This window comes from Drosophila gunungcola, chromosome 3R, assembly GCF_025200985.1.
Source record: "Drosophila gunungcola strain Sukarami chromosome 3R, Dgunungcola_SK_2, whole genome shotgun sequence".
NCBI classification, from domain to species: Eukaryota; Metazoa; Arthropoda; class Insecta; order Diptera; family Drosophilidae; genus Drosophila; species Drosophila gunungcola.
In genome coordinates, this window is record NC_069139.1 from 17,478,901 (window position 1) to 17,495,507 (window position 16,607).

Here is a 16,607-nt window from a genome sequence, read left to right on the forward strand (position 1 = left end):
CCGCTCGTATTTTTGGCTGGCATTGTTTGGTTTGAAAGATACTAACATCGTCCAGGTCGCGGTCACGCCTCCCGCCTCCCAATCCTCGTATGAGTGGCTTATAGTAGCCGCCCACGGGACTCAAGTGGGTGCGCAGTCTGTCCAGGGCGTTGGCTGTGGTGGAGCTCTTCTGGTAGCGACCCATCAGGGCGGCACTGCTGCTGCTCCCGCTGCTGCTGGGATGGTAGCCCAATCCTGTGGTGCTTCCCAGGCCTCCGCCAGCATAGTAGCGTCTGTGGCGATCGCCCATTTCGCGATCGCGATCTCGTTCCCTATCTCGATCCCTATCCCGTTCCCTTTCCCGCTCCCTTTCCCGCTCCCTTTCCCGCTCCCTTTCCCCTTCCGGATGTCTCCGGCTGGTCGAAGATTTGTCCGAACTGCGGCGACGTTTGCTCTGCTTTTGGCTCTGATTACTGGATCCACCTTTTCCTTTACTATTATTATTATTATTATTATTATTGCTGTCATTCGTTGGGGTCCTGGAGTGGCTGCGTCTGGGATCGGAGTCTTTGGGATCCTCGGCTATGGCTGCCGCACTTGAAAGAGAAGCCCAACAAAACAATGAGTTGTGGTGGTGGGTATTTGATTCGGTTGTTTTTTTGTTCTTATTTGTCGATCTGGATGCGTTTATCCACGCGGTTCGCGACGAACGACAGACGGGACGCGCTGCCACGACACGGACCAAAATTTAACTGAGGAAAACTTGGGAAAATTTTTCGGAAAATTCGTGCGACGACGGCAGATGAGGCGAAGACCGAAGTAGATGAAGGAAATAATGCTGCTGCGGGCGGCAGCCAGAAAATATTGAGGAATCGTTTTTATTTTTGTGAAAAGTGTGAAAATATTGCGCACTGGCCAGAGCGAGAGGGGACGACAGCGTGCGAGCGCGAGCGGGAGAGCAAGCAAATAACAAATGTAGACGAGTGGGCGATATGGGCGGTATGGGAGATAGTATATTGGATGCGATTCGCTTCGTAGGGGAGAATGCTTCTTTTGTCTGCCAGCAGCTGGGCGATTTAAAACGCACGCGAAGCGCACGCTTCACCGGAATGCATTTCACTTTGTAACTTGTGCAATTACACTTTTATATTTCCGTCAGGTTAGCAGCAAAACCGGGAAATGATCGAAAGTCTTCGCGGAAAAAGCCTTGAACTCTCGCCGACAAAACAACAAGTCAACAAGAAGAACAATAAAATTGTTGCTGCTGCTGCTGCTGGTTGTGCGGAAAAGAAATGAAAAGAACAAAGCGAAACATTTTACGTTTTATTTTAAACGTGCTCGCATATAAATAATAAAGAAGCAATTGCATTTAAACAAAGACCAGCGAAAAAGAGAGATCGCATACTTTATAATCATGCGTAATGAGGAAGAAATCGGCAGACATCAAGTAGCAGTAGAGAATTTATTTGGTATTCCCCGCAGACAGCTGAAGAGAAATTTGAGGAATTCAGCCAATAAAGAGAATCACTCAGAGAATGCAGACAGCTGTGGGAAAGCTTTTGGGGGAAAACAAGCTTTTTTGTGCAACCAAAAGTTTTTTGGCGAAAATATTGAACTTTGGTTGGCCTTATAGGAAAACGTAAATTTGGGCAAACATTCCGAGGTTTTCTGGAAATGCAAGTAGACAGATTTCCCCTTAAAGCAAAGTCTTAAAGCAACTATCTTCCATTTTAAGGTATTTTCAAGGTATTAAACACCCAAGCGATTACTGACACTTTAGGATTGACAATTAGAGGCATTAAGTGCAAATAAGACTGCCTGTGGAGCTCTGTTCAGCTCTATTTGATTTATGACTGGCAATCAAAAGTGATAAATCAAATTTCGACTGCAGGCAGACAGGCAGGCAGGCAGGCAGTACTCAAATCTTTTCCCCCCTGGCAATCATTCACGATTTATGGCCAACACGAAGAGATTTTCACACTTTTCAAGATCGTCGCACTGCACTACCACTGGAAGTTCAACTGCTGAGTTCAACGCGATTCAAAACGCACTCGAACCGTCGTTTACATAATTGGCCTTCTTCTTCTCGATGGCCAAAAAGCGGCAGTTGGCCGAGAGATGGGAAATGCAATATACGAAACGAAGAAATGATCCGATCGCGAGATACTTTCGACCGCGGAGTGACGCGCTGCAACTAAACTCGCAATTACGCGCTGACCACTCTGCTTAAATCAACGCCACGGGCAGAGAATAAAATCCCGCGGCGAGTGGAAATGAAAATAGAGGGAAGGAAAAGCAATGAGCGAGTTTTGACCGAGTTTTTCGTTTGACGAAAGGCGACGAAAGTAAAAGAAGGCACGCAAAATTAAAAATAAATTATAAATCTTTTGCTTGATTTCTTTTGCATCGATTACCGATTGCGTTGTTGCTGCTGTTGTTGCTGTTGTTGCTGTTGCTGCTGCTGATGTTGCTGCTGTTTATTATCGGGTCGTTCGCTTGGATTGCGTCGAAAGCGCTGCAGCAGACTGTTGCAGCTTTCAGAGAGCAGCTGCGTGACGCTGGCGGCGGTGGCGCTGCGCATGTACCGCCGCTGCGGACGCCGCTGTACCGCCTCCGCGTCAGCTGTTTTCCCCATTTTCACCGACCGCCGCCGCCGTTGCCGTTGCCGCTGCCGCTGCCGTTGTTGGCAATATCTTTTCGCTTTTTTCACGATGAAAACGATTCAAAAATGTGGCCATTTCTTGGCTTTTTCGTATCTCGGATCTCCTCCTCTGCGGTCGCTTTCGCGTGGGTCTCGTTCGCTATGACGATGACGACAATCGGATAATACTTAACGCCTTTGAGGGGCTGGCTGGTTGTGGGTGGGTGGATTGTTTCTGGCCGCCGTTTGAATTTTTGGCGGATACGGAGGATCGTGCTCTTCCGACTTGGTCTATTTCATTAATTGTACTGATTTCTGGTATTTGTTGGGAGCATGATTTTGTTGTAGACAAATAAAATAGAAATGTATTTATTGTACGTTCTCGGAGTGGCAATATGTACGTAGAGATCTAGTATAGACAGAGCGTATTTATGTGTAAAAATAATTGAAATTGTAAGAGATTCGGCAGCTTCGACGGAAATAGACACACACAACAGAGGCAGCTTGCAGTCGCCCCCGCCATTGCGACAAATTCAAATTTGATGTTCCATCAAAACTGCACTTTAAATCCCCTTTCGTTCACATTCTCACGCACTTAGAGCCATCCAATAATGGATTTGAATTTCGTTTCCCTTCCGATTTCCCAGGCAATTTCACAGCGCGCTCCCGATTGCCTGCGCATTGGTCGAAACAAGCCAAACAAACCGAAATCAGCGCAACATGAACGAAAGCGCACGCCACAAATACTAATTATAAAGATTGAAAATATCGGCGGTGTCGAGAAGCCCGAGCACAGAGCACGGCCATAAGATCCGCGGGAGAGCTGAACTAACTGAGTGTGCGCCTCTTCCCGTTGCCATTGCTATTATTGTTTGCTGCGACCGAAAGAAGCCAAAAAACTAACAGCAAAAGAGTCATGAATTGAGGTATGACTGTATACCCTAATCATGGGGGGATAATAACCCCAAAAATGATAGCCACTTATCGTTGCGGAACATGGCAAAATGTTGTTATACTTGTAGTCAATCAAAAGATTTAATTTAGGGCGAGGGTATAAGGAGTTTCCCTAGAGCGAGGGTATTCAGTAGTCGAGTCAGTCTCCGGATCGATCAGTCATTTCAGTCGGAGAGCGCGAGAGCAGGTCTTGGGTGTAACATATTTTTAGACATTCGTTTCTGCTGAACCACTCCGTGCTGTTTAGTGTTTTTTAATTATTAAAACAATTACATTGAGGTCGCAGTTTGGCATTAAATTATTTAAACAAATTAAATTCTTGGAAGCTGTTAGAAAATATAAAAAATACAACATTTTTAAGCGCTGCAATCAAGTAAACACACATAAATTAAGTAGCCAGAGACTATTTATAGCGCTCGTCCCGCTGAGGAAATTGACATTGAATTTCCCGCAGTCTTCGGTCGATTGTGCAATGTTGTCGATGTCGACAAGTGCAAGAGCCTGCCAAGAGGCCAAGAGATCGGTGCAGACGCCAAGGGGACCGCGTTTGTAAGGTTGGAGGTAAGCAATAATGTGTTTCTGTTCTTGGGAACGCTTCACACTTGAAACGCCACCGAAAGTACACAGGAAGTACAAACTTGGGGGCCAGCGAAAAAGTAGCAAAGTGGCAAAGCGAGGGCAACTAGAGAAACAGAAACCAAGGGGGCAATGGCAATCGCCATCGTCTTCGTCATCATCGTCTTCGTCGGAGGCCTTTTGGAGCCCAACAACGATGAGTCAGCCAGCTATTTTGGGGAAAACTTTCTTTGGAAGCGGTAGCATGTTGTTAGTGGGCATTTGGGCATATTTTTCAAACACATGTGCAACACGAACACAAACGAACACAAGACAAAAATAAGTTTGACGAATAGAATCTACCTCGATGAAATGCAGTCCCAATGCGGACTTGGACATTTCATTCTGTTGCTGCTGCTGCTGTTGCTGCTGCTGCTGTTGTTGTTGATGTGGTTGGTGTTGCTGGCTTGAGTGATTGAATATGACAGAATTGCTTTGTTGTAGCTGCGACTGCTGCTGCTGTTGCTGCTGTTGTGGTTGCTGCGGTTGCATGTTCGATGACGATGATGCCGGCGACGCGTAAAACAATTGCGTATTTGTATTTGGATCGTATTGAAGCCCAGCGGCACCGCCACCTCCACCTCCACCTCCAGCGGAAGCATTCAGAAACTGCGTATGCGGATGCGGTTGCTGCTGCTGTTGGTGTTGTTGCTGCTGTTGCTGCTGTTGCTGCTGGTACTTGACCGGCTGCATCTGATTCGGCTTGGGATAGGCATACGGATCGAAGGTCTGCAGCGGCTTGCGCTCTGGCTGCTTGGGCAAGTTGTAGTAATTCCTAGTCATCATGCCCAGCCCAAAGTTGGAATGCTGCGGGTGTTGATGTTGCTGTTGTTGCTGCTGCTGCTGCTGCTGATGTTGCTGATGTTGCTGGTGGAACTGCAGGGCTGTTGGCCTCTGGGCGGAACTGAAGGAGGCCGAATGCGTCAGTGGGGCACCGGTGCGCGGATAGCCCATCTTGGATTGCGGCTGGGGCGCCTGGTAGCCGTACATCTGGGGCATCATTCCGGGCGGCTGGTGCTGCAGCGGCTGGCCAAACTTGTTCTCCTTGTTGGTGTTCTTTTGCAGAAACATGGCCAGTCCCGATTTGGGCGCCTGCTTGGGCACATGCGACGAGGAGTACGACTGTTGCAGCTTGTGGGGCAGATGCTGTTGCTGCTGGACAGGCATTTGCTGCTGCTGCTGCTGCTGCATGAAGGGATCACTTGCTCCATTTATGGCCGAACATGCAAAGCTATTCCAATTCAGGAAGGGTCGCTTGTGTTGCGGATATTGCTGCTGTTCCTGGTGTTGTAGTTGTTGTTGCTGATGTTGTTGCTGCTGCTGCTGCAGCAATCGCTGATAGCCACCCATGGGCAGCTGTGAGGTAGAGTTCGACTTTCCTATGGGATAGCAAATCCTTTGTTGCTGCTGCTGCTGCTGCTGATGGTGCTGTTGTTGGAGCAGCGGCTTCTGCGGATCGTAGAGCTGCACTGGCACGGGGATCTGAGACTCACCCACGTACTTGCCGGTGCTGCTGCTGCTGGTGCTGATCGTGGGGCCTTCGACTGCAGTCTTCGGGTCTTTGTGCTCCCCTGTCAGCGACTGCGACATGATTGCATTATTATTGCTGTTGCTAGTACTATTGCTGTTGCTGTTGTTGCTGGTCTTCAACTTTAGCATGTCGTTCAGGCATTTTTCTAGCTTGTTGTCGACATCTTTCTGGCGCTTTGTGGCCGCTGACAACGATGACGATGTTGGCACCTCCAAGTTGGCAGCCATCGCCGCCACCGCTGCGCCACTTTGTTGCTGCTGTTGATGCTGCTGCTGCTGCTGCTGCTGCTGCTGGTGGTCGCTTGGTATTGCGGCTGCAGTTGGTGTTGGTGTGACTGCTGACGCTGTGGTTGTGGCCGTGTTGGTGGGGGCAATGTGGAACGATGAGGTAAACTTGGAGAGCTGCGGCAGGTGGGTGGTGCAACAGTTGGTCACCGTAAAGCTGCTCGTGCTTATCGTGCTGTTGCTCTTCTCCGACTTGCGCTCTAGAGAGGCGGAATCCCCTGGGCCGGACTCGTCGATGGGCGCCACGTGTTGCGGTTGCTGCAGCGGCTGTTGATGCTGCTGCTGCGCATGGCTGGACTCCTGCGGCCGGCGGAAGAAGGCGGCGGCACAGCGAGGCGATGGGACACAGGAACTGCTGGAGCTTTTCAAAACTCCACTGGGTTTGCTAACAGTCGGTGGAGCAGCAGCCTTAGGTGGCTCTTTGGATGGAGCTTCCTTGCGCGGTTGCGTCATCAGTATCGCAGAGTTCGAGGTGCTCCTGCTCAATGAGGGCAGATTCTTCATGTAGCAGGGTATGTGCGTGCGACTGGAAGTCCTCAGCAGTGGAGCTGCTGCCATGGGTTGACCACCACCACCACCCGGCACGTGCGTCATGGAAACGCTCTTGGGCAGCACCTGTTGCTGCTGCGCTGGCGGTTGCTGCTTCACCGGCACTCTGCTCACAAAACTCGTGCTCGCCGATGGAGATTGCTCGTTGCAGATGAGCTTGTAGAGATCTTCCTTGGTCACCGCCTGACGCACTTTGAGATCCAGGTGCGACAGCGAGGCGTTCTTCTGCAGCTTGTGGTGGGGATAATGATGACCGACCTGCGGCTGTTGAGGTCGCTGCAGCTCCTTCTGCGCCGCCTCCGCCACTGTGGGATCGAATATGGCCAGTTTCTTGGCTGTCTTGGCATCCACTTTAAAAGGCTGCCCGGCATCGCCCAGTTGCGCACCGCAGATCTTCTCGTAGTTCCAGAAGGTGCGCTTGGGTGTCTGACGCTTCTGTGAACTCGTAAGATTTTCGCTCCAGAATTCGTTCATCAACTGCTTGTTGAGGGACAGATTGGAACCACTTTGCAATCCATTCTTTGCGGGTAGCGGACGCAAGGGCGTCGGCGCACTAAGCGGCATATTTGAACTGGAAATGCTGCGCTGCAGCTTTGGTTCGCCTCCAGACTGCGAGAATATGGAGGGATATGCCATACGCGGGGCAGCTCCTCGACTGCTACTTGGGTGGTTTTGGGCAAAGTTGATGGAAGAAGACTTGGATAGACCGGAGGAGCTGGCAGGCTGGACTCCCGACCCTGGCGCTGTCTTCGTCACAGACTGCTGCGAATTGGACTTGGCCAGCGGCTGTTGCTGACGCTTGATCCTGTCGTAGAGATCTTCGCACTCCTGGAACTCCTGGTGCAGCTTCCTGTCCAGCTCGCTGTAGTCGGGCAAACTCTTCAGATACTTGTTCATCATCTCGATCTCCGCATCATAGAAGTTCGCATCCAACTTGGCGCTGTTTGTGGCTGCGGCCGACTTCTCCTCCAGCTCCTGTTGCTGTTGCAGCAACTTGTCCAGACTGATCTCGTTAGACGGAGCAGCAGGTTTACTGGCATTGGCATTGGCATTGGCATTGGCATTCTTTGGAGCCCGACATGGCACTGGCGGAGGTGGCGATGATGAAGGTGAACTGGAGGAGGACAGCGATATACTCGAAGCCGGACTCGAGGCGATGGTGGCCATGAGACGAGAAGGAAGCGCTGCTGCCGAGGCACTACTGATGGTTCCCGTGGCCGCATTGTACGCAAGCGGATGGTGCTTCCGCGGAAGCGGAGGCGTGGACTTGGGACTCGCCGGCAACAGAGGTGGACGGCTTTTGCGGATGGCCAAGGGCGAAGATATGGGCGAACGCACGGCACATTTGCTCTCGGGGATGCTGGAAGACAGCACCGAGGCGAATTGCGGGGAGACCACCTGGAAGAATTGCTGACCACTGGCCGGCGGCGGCGTTGGTTTCTGCATGGCTGGCTGGGATTCCTCTTTGGTTCTTAGAATCGGAGACGCTGCGACGGCGGCGGAGGAGGAGGAAACCGTTGGTGGCACTGCAATAGCTGGCTTGCCGGCATCTTCACTCATCTATAGGAAACGATCGCGCACTGGAAACCGTTTGGGTTCTTCGAATTAGAGATCCGATTTCAGTTGAATCCCTTGATTCAGATTGTTTTTGCTAATTTGATTCAGCAGCTGAGTCGCGATTTTCTGACTAGTGATATGTGACGTGGTGTGCGTTTAAGTTTTAAATTTAATCCAATACATAAAAAAAAAATCTTGGCACTGCCTGTTTTAAGAAACCTATAAACTAAAGCTAGCTGAAAGTGTTCTAAAGTGTTCCTAACATCGAGGTAAATTCTATACAACAGATTTCGAACAGAACACAGGAGGAAGGAGACACCAAACACCAGACGAGCTACAGACACCACAGAGCGATCACCAACACGACGAAGACGAGGACGTGGACGTGGACGACGACCAACCTGCAGATACTGCTCCGGTATCTTACTGTTCTTCGGCACTATGATCTTCTTGATGATGATGATCTTGTCGCCCTCGATCTTGGTAATCGTGATGGGCACGCCGGGCATGGGACGCTGCGGCTTGGCGGGCACTGGTTGCCTGGGTGCGGTGCGGACTACTTGAGGTCCGGTGAGGATGCCACCGGGACTTGGCTTGACAGCTGGGGGAGCAGGCTTGGGTTTCGGTTTCTTGTCGGGCACATGCTCCTTGTGGTCGCTGCGCACAATGGAAAAGTGGTACAGTGGCTTATCGTCGTCCAGAATGCTCTTCTGGGGCACTACTTTCTTCTCCACTCTACGCAAAACAACTCCCAGCATGGGCGACTCCTTTGGCTTAATGGTTATGGATCCACTGGGCGCGGTCACTCGCTTTAAGCTCACTCCCAGATTGGTGCCCACTGGCGGCGGTGTCTTGGTGCGATGCACCATTTTTCCGGTGGGTATCTCACGGTAACCATCGTCCATTCGCCCCCGCCGCTGCTCCTCTTCTATCTGCTGCTGAACCTTTGGATCGGGATCCGTATGCAGAGATGGCTCGGGTGCCACCAAAGGCGAGGGTCCAGGAAAAAGCGAGGTGAGACTGCTACGCCGACGATTCATTACATTCGGAGCTGATACCGTCTTGGCGAGGGGAAACTTGGTCGACTGTGGAGCGGAGGCCCCGGGCGGTTCCACCCCAGAGGCACTGGAGGTGCTGCCACGTCGACTGGCTGCCTTGCTGGGCTGTCGTGAGCCTGAAGCCGAGGCACTGACGCTGGCAGACTCCAGACTGCTCATGCTCGCCGAACTCTGGAGGCGATCGGGAGCAGCGCTTCGTTCGTGATTGCGGTCTGGCGAAATAGAGCGCTCCCGCTCGCGACTTCGATTGTGGGAACGGGCACTGCGGGCAGCCCGCTGCATTCGCAGCAGCTCAATAGAGTCGGCCAGGTGGGAGGTGCTCTTCTTGGGCGGGGAGTCATCCTTGGACGAGGCCTTGGGCTGCGACACGCTAAGCAGGTGCATCTCCATGGCATCATCGATGTTGCCGGGCAGCGATGCAACGCGCTCCCTTGGGCCTGAGTTGGAGGGCAGGCTACCTTTGGCCAGCTCCTCCTCCTCATCCTCATCCTCATCTTCCTCCTCCTCTTCATCTTGCTCATTCTGTTGCTCTTCCTCCTCCTTCTGCCTGCGCTTCTCGCTCTCCATCACCCGCTGCAACTGGGCCTGCACCTCGAGGGCAGCACGTGCCCTCGCCTTGGACTCGGCCTCGCGGGCCTGGCGCAACTGTTCCTGGGCGATGGCTCGAGCTTCCGCCTCCGCCTGGGCCCGAGATCGGGCCTCTGCCTCGGCAGCGGCTGCTGCCCGTAGAGCGGCCAAATCCGTGGCAGTCATCTGCTTAATGCTCAGACGGCGCTCCGTGTTGAGAATCAACTCTACCTTGGTGCTGGCGCCCTGCGGCTTCTGGGCCGTGAGATCCGGACAGCCGAGGGCGATCAGTTCGCTGAGTTCGTTGGACATACCGCAGGCTGGGTGATTGGTGATTGTGTCTCCGTGTCCTAGTCAGTGTGCTTTCTGGGTCCCAAGGGGAAAAAAGTACTCGGTTATCTAATATTGCACTGGCGACTCCCGCGAATTGCTTTGGGTTCGACTAGCTGGGCGAGACTCGCGCGGCTGCCAGTGCTGGCCACAAAGGAAACCTGCACAAAATCGGATCAGTTCGTATTGGTTCTGTTCGGATTGGATCGGATCGGATAGGAACGGAACAATCGATCGCACGCTCAATGTCAATGTCTCATTGGCATTTTGGCAAATGGTCGGCGGCGACTTGACTTACTAATTGAACCAATGGTCGTCATTCGACCAAAGACTTTTCCTTTTGGCGCCCATATACATCCGACTTATATGTGGGTGTAGTACAAGCATATAGCACCCCCAATTTGTTTTGGTATATAGAGCATATACAAATTACAAATCGTAAACAGCAATGAGCTCATTGATCGCGGCGCCGCCTCATCGAAACACCTCCGCCTACCCACTTTGCGATTCTAGCCAAAAGACCTGCACCTTGCCCTAGATATATTGCGATGTGAACATATGAATATCCCTGGAGAGATCGTTTTGGCTGATGTGTGATATCTCGGTGGGGTTCATTGGGAGTCTTTTTCCCTGCCTTTCTGTGTTCCGCTCGAAATCTGTTTTTATTTTTAAAAAATAGACGACGACGCACGTAAATTGGCGCAGTCGGGCGTTATACCTAGTACACAGCGTACGTGTGACGCTGGTGCCTGTACAGTGAAACCCCGGCCAGGGCGTAGATGCATCGCAAATTGAATTCACAGACCTCGTTTAACAGATTCATCTCTGATCTCCGATAATCACATTCGATTTGATTACATTTTTAATTCGCTTCAGTTTTCCATTAATTTTCACATCTTCGTTAATCTCTGACTTAGCTTTCACTGTATCGAACAACACACACATACAACCGCACATGCGTGTTGGAAAAACTAAGGGGAAAAGTTTTCCACCCCAGTTGACTTTTATTTTGGCTCGCATCATATGGCCAAAATTGTATCACGTACAATTTTGTGTCTTGGATTTTCGCCATGAGTTTTGTTGTGGCAACTAAATATAAATGCAAGCCTTACGAAAATAGCTTTCGAAAATTATAGAAAACGCCAGCTAAGCGGAAAGTTGAGGATGGAGGGCAGCAGAAGGAGACGCCGCAGCGGCGCGGAGATCAACATGATGATGATGTGGCAGCCTGATGAATAATCCCCGCCGATCTGTGGCGCACATATAGATATAGTTCGTATCTATGTGGCACACACACTAACCGACACACACGTGTGTGCTCCATTTGTTAGTTTTGAGTTTTTGTTTTGATTTGCTTGGCCGCTGCGTTGTCTTCTTCTCCTTCGCCTCCGAGTACACAAGAAAAAAAATGGATATATTCATTCATTAATGTGTACCTAACATAAAAAACTGACATAATTAAATTTACACTCTTAATTTCCATCTTTAAAATCAATAAGACCTAACTCATTATTTTTTAACTTCACATTAAAAACCATTTTTTGGAAAGTCTGCGAAGACCTCAAATAAAATGTACTTTATTTTGTCCCTTAGCTCTCAACCAGTCTTAATTTCTTTCTGTGTATGAGTGACTGTTGCACTAGGCTCCTCTATCCATCCGCTATGTCTATTAAAAATATCTTTCGCCTCGGTAATTGCAAACTTGATGGAAAAGTGCAAAGTTCACTATCAACTTTTTGGACGTTTTACAGCTGCTAGGCTGGTTGGCGGCTGGCTCTTATCCCATTTAATATAATTCCGAATTATTTACTCGCCACCGTTGGCGGGGGGTCAATAAAACAGTTTGGCTCTGGTATCTTGCATCGTGTTTTGTTTAAACAAATTCAGACCGACGCAGATCGCGCACATCTTAACACTCTTTTTGTTTTGTTTGATGTTTTTTTGTATTCGACAAATTTGTTCTTGCTGCTGCTGTTTTATTTTTAAAGCACTTAAATGTTCTTAGTTTTTGGTTTGTTTTTTGTTTTTTTTTTTCGGTTGATTATGTCACGGTGCCCAGCAATTGTTTTGGGATTGCGTTTGTTCTACCTTCCTCTCGGACTAAAATGCGTTTCTATATTGCACAAACGCCCAGTATGTACCTCTAAATATTGTTCTGTTCGATTATTTGGTGTTCCTGAGCCAAAAAAAAAAAGAGAAATCCAAAACACAAAAACGCACACACACACACATATCGATAAACAAAGTGCGCGAAAGGAGGCGATCGATACAAGATCGTTGGGACTGATTGGGGGGGAAAATAAGAGGCGCCGAGAAAAGGGGGGATCCCCGTACCGTTACACGACGAAGACGAAGCGACGACAACGCTGCTGGCGACGATATATAGTTTATATGGCAGCAGTGACGGCGACACACAGCCAACAAACGAAGATTTCAATCTGTTTCGGTTTCCTCGAATTTGAAAATTCTCAGCCGAAAACTGCCCGAGGCAGAGAAGAGCGCGCTGACTTTCTGCGGCGCGTGTATTTATAATTTTCCAATGGTTTTAGAGCAAATGGCAAATACACGGCCCAACAAGATGTTTTCCGCCGGATGAAGCTGCGCGCGCATCTCCGAGAAAAACCATCAGCTGTGCACCGCACCAAAGACCATGGTTCGAAGGGACATGCGCAGAGCACGCAGAGGAATCCCCAAGGCGTCGCTCTCAGAACCGATAAATAAATATATATATATATATATATATATACACAGACGAGGAGAGTGGGCCCTGTGTAAATTCAGTGTATATAGCTGCGGTCAAAATAATAGCAATCCCAATCAATCATCTGCCTAGTACCTCACGGCTTCCAAAAAGCTTGTCAAGAGTTGCCTTTTAATTATGTTGAAATTGATTTTAAATTATGTTAACAGTACAAGTTTTAAGATTTCAAGGATACAATCTATATAATATTTGTTAAGAATATTCAATATTTTCTAACGATTTTTAGGATACTCTTGGGCAGTGCTATTATTTTGGTCTAAAATGTTAGAAACTAACATTGTGGGAGCGCAAAAAAAGAAGGGCCAACCATGCAAGACACAAGACAAGACGAAAGATACTCGCCGACAGCCTCTGAATCTAAATAATTGTGACTCACTAGATAGTCGTCATTGTGGTCCACAAAGTACTCCTCGACGATCCAATTGTCGCCGGCGTACTTGTCCACGGGCATATCACAAAGGGCCACCAGATCGAAGTGGTTGCGCTGCCGCTTCAGCAGCAGGCAGCGGGTTATGGCCACGCTCTCTCCGTCGCCGAGGAAGCCCTCCTCCGGCTCCTCCAGATCCGACTCCAGGCCACAGCCGCCATTTGCCGTCTTGCCCGCATGCCCGATGATGAGCTGCTGCTCCAACTGCCGAAAGTACTGAATCTTGGCGGCGCTGAACGATGACGCGGAGGGAATTCTATGCGAGTTACTCAGCCCACTTAATTGGCGGCGACATGGGCAACTGGCAAAGCTGGCGAGGAGCAGGCCGCATCATCAACGGCAGCAGCAGCGGCAGTATCTCATCTCATCACATCACATCGCAACGCAACGCAGAGCAGAGCAGAAAACTCTGGCCGCCGTCAACGAGTTAATGTCAAATGATCAATTGAACAAAAATAACTAGAGCAGCGGGGTGTGATGGACACGGGGGGAAACTATTAAGAACCACCAACAGTGAATGGAAACTATAAAGATCTTGTTTAATTAAGAGCTGTTATTCATACTGCGAGATGGCACGAAGTTCGCATAGAAATTGCTTAATTTTCACAAATATATGGCCAAGGCTTCGCTTAAGTGCTCTTTTTAAGTACCATTTTACTACTGATGATTCCCGCTTTGGCAGTGTTTCCTTTTTTTCGATTCCTTAATTCCAACTAAATTAATAGTTCCTAAAGTTAATTTGTTGGATTATGCTAATATTCAAAACGGCTACTGTGTCTTGTGTTTTATTTCAATTATTTTAAGGTCAAGCCTTAATAAATAGCAAGTTTATAACTGCTAGCAAGCAAAGACTTGTTGATTGCTATATGCAATGAAGTCATACTTCCCCATGTTCTAATTAAAATTCTGAATTTCAACACACTTTAAAGGCCTTGCTCAACCAAGTTACTTTGCGCTAAGTACTATCTTATCAACGACCACCTACAACATACAACTCATGTTGCCCCTTGATTTCTCGAGTGCCCGGCCTCTTGAAGCCCTGAAACAATCATTTTCATATTCACTTGCAGTCTCATTCCAGAGCACTGATTACAGCAAATACCTCATGTAATCACTGTACCACAAGACCAAGAACCAATGCAATGTGACACATCTAACGACAAATTTAGCTCAACGCCGCATAGATAAGAAAGCGGAGAGCGAGCGATCGAGTGCAATGGCGAACGATCATGATACCGCGATGATCACTTCACCGATCCACTCGACTGGTAATCAAGAATCGGGGGTACAACAACATTCACACACATCTGTAGGGCGGGCGAGCAACATGTGAGCGATTGGGTTAGTCAAGGGGCGACAAACGATCGATGGATAATACAACATGCTGGCTGCGAAGGGACACGCTTACTAGATAATCGCTGTCGTGATCGGCAAAGTACTCGACCACTATCCAATCCTCGGTGTATTGCATAAAGCGCAGTGGACAGCTGGCCAAGATGAGGTCGCGACAGTGATCTACGACCGGTGGCGCTGGCAGGTCGCGCATCTTTATGTAGCACGGGATCTGGGAGCTCTCAAAATCATTGGCCACCTGCTGCGACTTCTCAAGATACCGCTTGAAGAACAGCATGGCGGGGGAGTGGATACAAGCGATTTTCTATCACTTCTAGCACTTATCAATCGAGTGGCACAGATTCTGGCAATGCACAGGGATATAGAAGCGTACTGAAATCGGTCCGATGTAGTCGTATAAGTTGTATCTGTCCGTTTAATTTGTTCTTTTACCACTTTGTTTTGCTTTTAGCTTTCGTTTTTAGTTTGTAATTTTCTTTTGGTTTTCCTTTTTTTTTTTTTTTTTCGTTGCCCTGCCTACAATTTTCACTTGTTTGCTATGTGTGGTGTGTATAAAATGAAAAGTTTTTACCTTAGCCTGCGACTGGCGGTTGTTGCGTCCGCTGTCGCGTTCGTCCTTGGCGCGATCACGATGCCGGCGGTGAGAGCTCGAGTGGGAGGTCTCATCCCTGTAGCGGTACTTGTGCTGCTGCCGCCGACTGGCGGCAGGCGACTTGCGGTGCGAGCGCTTCGAACGCTCCTTGCGTCGGCGGGATGAGTTGTTGCTGTCATCGAAACTGGAAAAAGAAAGGTGTTCGGTTAGTTTGAACTCGAGAGTTATTACCTAAGCGCGCTAGCGCACCCGGCGGATGAATGGCCGTCCTTGGAGCAACGCCCAGCCGCATGGACAACATGGAAAGCTACTTAGCTGCTCAGAAGCTCAGCTACTTAGCAGGTAAGCCGCTCCACGCTCCACGCTTGCCTTGCCCCCGGATTCTTAAGCCAGGCGGCCGGCGAGCTAATGCGAGACGTGTGTTGGCGAATCGGTTTTGCGTTACCAATCAAGTTAATCAACTCGGCCGGGCCGGATGGCTAGCTCAGCTGTTGGCTATCTGGCAGGCAGCAGGCAGCAGGCAGCACAGGCAGCAGCCCACCTCAATCTCCGGCCAAATGCCTTTGAGAGTACTTCATGGTTCGAGGAATGACACAATGTGAAGCAGTATGAACTGAACCCAGCACCCTAGACTCTGATCGAGGCCAGAAACTGTGTCAATAACACATCGGTAGCCCGCCAGGCAGCGTTCATGTTCATGCTCATGTTACATCCACTCGCCGTTCACCACACCCACCCCCAGAAGGCCCAGACAACGACGCGATCCACAAGTGCGGGTGGGCAGAGATCTTGGCGTGAATCAGCTGAGCTGATTGGGAAAGATAACTGACCTATGTAGTGCTCAATGCTCAAGCAAGCTACTACCAAATTCAAGATCCAAGAAGTCAGCCAGCCACATATGCTAATAAGGCAAGCAAACCAGCTCTCTATGAGCGATTACGAAAATTTTTGTCGGTTTCGTGCTCACAGCTCGCCCACGTGGCCCCCAAAAAGCATCTAAATTTGGGCACAAATTATGAGAAACCCAGAAGAACCGAACCGAACTGAAGCTGAAAGTGACTTTGGCTACAAGTACGTTCGTTGGTTCCGAACTGCATATGCGAGTATATGCGAGTAGAGTATATGACAAAAGCTCAACGCCTGCGCACCCGCCAAGAAAACTACTTGAGCGCACACGCTGTGTATCTGGGATCTCTTCGTAGGCTGGAAAGACTCTTGGCCAAGCAGCGTTCAGCGATCTCTGATCTCTGACTGGCGTCTGTCGCGGAAAAGCCGCTTACGGCCTCGCGGCAGTTAATAAAAGGAATGGGCCACAGCTCCATGGTAGCCAAGCACTTTTGGCGTTTTGATTTATGATTAATCACGCGCTGCGTGCAAATTAGAACAGCTTTTATGGCCAACTGTAATTG

General features: G+C 49.5%; 1 protein-coding gene across 12 annotated transcripts in view; it reads right to left on the minus strand.

Moving 5' to 3' along the window:
• The window catches only part of LOC128252087 (serine/threonine-protein kinase Doa), a 36,126-nt gene that overhangs the window by 7,638 nt on the left and 11,881 nt on the right, over positions 1-16,607 (minus strand). For 3 of the 12 annotated variants that reach the window (XM_052979511.1, XM_052979507.1, XM_052979506.1), the window contains one exon: positions 15,178-15,382. In XM_052979511.1, the coding sequence (XP_052835471.1) occupies positions 15,178-15,382 (205 nt within the window). The other 9 variants (XM_052979514.1, XM_052979505.1, XM_052979503.1 and 6 more) reach the window with 9 other exon arrangements.